The 3,183-nt window shown below is 35.9% G+C and overlaps 1 protein-coding gene across 1 annotated transcript; it reads right to left on the bottom strand.

The window, feature by feature from the left end:
* Nucleotides 1-1,717: 1,717 nt before the first annotated feature.
* LOC118630150 (thymosin beta-4-like) lies at nt 1,718-1,852 on the bottom strand. The gene has a single exon (XM_036261878.1). It carries the CDS (start codon nt 1,850-1,852, stop codon nt 1,718-1,720), a length of 135 nt encoding a protein of 44 aa, XP_036117771.1.
* Between the last annotated feature and the right edge of the window lie 1,331 nt (nt 1,853-3,183).

Consider the following 3,183-nt stretch of genomic DNA (forward strand, 5'->3'; position numbering starts at 1 on the left):
CAGTTGAGTTTAGGGTTCACTCTTGGTGGTCTACATTCTTTGGGTTTGGACAAATTTATAATAGCATGTATCCATCCTTATAATAAAATAGAGTATTTTCAATGCCCTAAAATCCTCTGGGCTCTGCATATTTGTCTTTTACCCCTACCCTAGAGTAATCACTAAATATTTTAATCTTTTTTCCTTCTGACACATATCCCCCAAACATAAATTCCATTTTAAAATAATTAGAACAGTTTGAGGTTTACTAAGAACACTGGAAATTGCATTTCAAAAATGTGAGTGAGGTCGTAGGTACACATACTTTTACTTAAAAAAAACAACAGACCACCAAGAACCTCTTACATTCAAAGCAAACTGGAGGCATTTAAATTTTTTTTTGTTACCTCTGGACCCCCTTCACCCATTTTTTACACTTAAGCATAAACAATCTTTGTATCATGTTCATAGTTTTGCCTTTTCCAGATGTTTTATAGTTAAAATCACACAGTATGTTGCCTTTTCTTATTGACTTCCTTCACTTAGCCATATGCATTTAAGGTTCCTCCTTGTTTAAGGTCCCTCTATGTCTTTTCATGGCTTAATAACTCATTATTTTTAGTGCTGAATAATATTCCATTTTCTGGATATACCACAGTTCATTTATCCATTATTTACCTAAGGACATCTTAAGTTGCCACAAGTTTAGGTAATTATGAATAAAACTAGCATAAATATCTGTGTGTAGATTTTTCTGTGGACATAAGTTTTCAGTGCCTTTGGGTAAATTCCAAGGAATATGACTACTAGATCATATGGCAAGCATGTATGTAGTTTCTAAGAAACTGCTAAACTATACCTCAGACTGGATGTAACTCTTTGTATTCCCACCTGCAAAGATTAAGAATTTCTGTAACTCCACATCATTGCCAGCATTTGGTATTATCAGTGGTGTGAATTTCAGCCACTCTAATACATGTGCAGTGGTATCTCATTGTTTTAATTGGCACTTTTCTGATGGCATATGATATGAAGCATCTTTTTATATGTTTATTTGCCATATGCGTATCTTATTTGATGAGGTGTCTATTCAAGTCATTGACCCAATTTTTTTCTGGTTTTAAAATTTTTTATTTGCATATTTAAAAAATTGTGCATTCCAATAATTAAAATAATTTTAAGAAAAAAGACGTGCTGATTAAATTGTATTGTAAAGTCCAGCCCTTGTGGCTCAGTGGTTGAGCGTCGACCCATGCACCAAGAGGTCGCCAGTTCGATTCCTGGTCAGGACACATGCCCAGGTTGTGGGCCCAATCCCTAGTGAGGGGCATGAAGGAGGAGGCCAATCAATGTTCTCTCTCACTGATGTTTCTGTCTCTTTCTCCCTCTCACTTTCCCTCTCTCTAAAATCAATAAAGAAAAAATAAAATAATAAAACAAAATAAATTGCATTGTAAAGCCTGCAGGACAGCTTGATTTTCACTCTTGAGTTTACTGTTGTCCCACCCAGCTTCTTCCTTCACCAACATGCAGGTTCTTTTCCTTCCCTGCCAGCCAGACAGGCAGATGGGAGAGGCAGGTGCCACCTCCACTGTCAGTGATTCTCTGATGTGAAAAAGGGCAGCAGTCAATTAAACTGATCCAACCTCTTGGCACCTTACAAAGTTAAACGCCTAAAAGAAGTAAAATAAGAAGGTAATGCTTGTGGAAAATACAGTGAATATTGGTGGTGCGTGCCTCATGATTTGCCTGCTTGCTTCTCCTGTTCAATAGTTTCCTTTGAAGGCAGTGGATTTTTCTCTTGAGTTTCTGTCTTCTTCAATTTTGACTTATCAAATTTTTCGGTGTCAGTCACACCAGGTTTGTCAAACATGGTTGCCAAGGAAGCCGAGTGAGGTGGGTGCATAAGAGGAGTCTGATCTGTTCAGTGAACACCACTGAGTTCCAATTTTTAATTGTTCTATTTTTAATTCTTCGCATATTTTGGATAACAGGCCTTTATATGATGTGTCTTTTGCAAATATTTTCTCCAAGTCTGAGGCTTATTTTGACATCCTTTAAAAATGTCTTTTACAGAGCAGGGTTTTTTTGTTTGTTTGTTTTTGTATTTCAATAAAATCCAGCTTATAAATTATTTCTTTCATGGATTGCACCTTTGATGTCATATCTTAAAAGGGCAACACTATACCCAAGGCCATCTAGGCTGTCTCCTAGCAATGATCTCCTAGGTTATCTTATATTATTTTTATAGCTTTGTATTATACATTTAGGTCTTTGACCCATTAAGAATTAATGTTTGTGCCCTGGCCAGTTTGGCTCAGCAGTTGGAGCTTCGGCCCACGGACCAGAGAGACCTGGGTCCGGTTCCCGCAAAGAGCATGTACCTCAGTTGCAGTTTTTCCCCTGCCCTGGTTGGGGTTGTATGGGTGGTGACCAGTCAATGTGTCTCTCTTACATAGATGTTTCTCTCTCTGTCTTCTCCCCTCTCTCCCTCCCATTCTACCTGAAGATAAATGCAAAAAAAAAAAAAAACAACAACTTAAAAGAATTAATTTTTGTGAATGGTGTAAGGACTGTCTACATTTTTTTTTTCCTCATGAAGAGAGTCCATTTGTTCCACCAGCATTTGTTGTAGAGACTGTCTTTGCTTCGTTTTATTGCTTTTGCTCCTTTGTCAAAATGAATTGACTACCCTTATAGGGGTCTTATTTCTGAACTCTATATTATATGCTATTGATTAATTTGTCTGTCCTTTCACAGATGATAGATTGTTGTGATTATTGTCATTTTATAGTAAATCTTAAAATTTGCTAGTGTCAGTCTTCCAAATTCCCTATTTCCTTCAATATTATATAGGCTATTCTGAGTGTTTTGCCTCACCCTATATTTAGTATCAGTTTATAATATCCATAAAATAACTTGCTTGGATTTTGGCTGAGATAGCATTGAATCTCTAGATCAAATTGAGAAGAAATGACATCTTGACAATATTGTGTCTTCCTATTCATGAACATGAAACATCTCTCCATTTATTTACTTCTTTTCATTTTAATTTATTTGAATTTTGTAGTTTTCCTCACATAAATCTTGCATATATTTTGTTAGAGTTATACCTAACTACTTCATTTTGGGGCATGCTAATATAAATGGTATGTTTTTAATTTAAAAGTCCACTTGTTTATTGTTAGTATATAGTAAACCCAT

This window comes from Molossus molossus, unplaced genomic scaffold, assembly GCF_014108415.1.
Source record: "Molossus molossus isolate mMolMol1 unplaced genomic scaffold, mMolMol1.p scaffold_m16_p_14, whole genome shotgun sequence".
Classification (NCBI taxonomy): domain Eukaryota; kingdom Metazoa; phylum Chordata; class Mammalia; order Chiroptera; family Molossidae; genus Molossus; species Molossus molossus.

Bases quoted from the DNA above. Each gene is read 5' to 3' on its own strand.
- LOC118630150 (XM_036261878.1), bottom strand. From the start codon at position 1,852: ATGTTTGACAAACCTGGTGTGACTGACACCGAAAAATTTGATAAGTCA.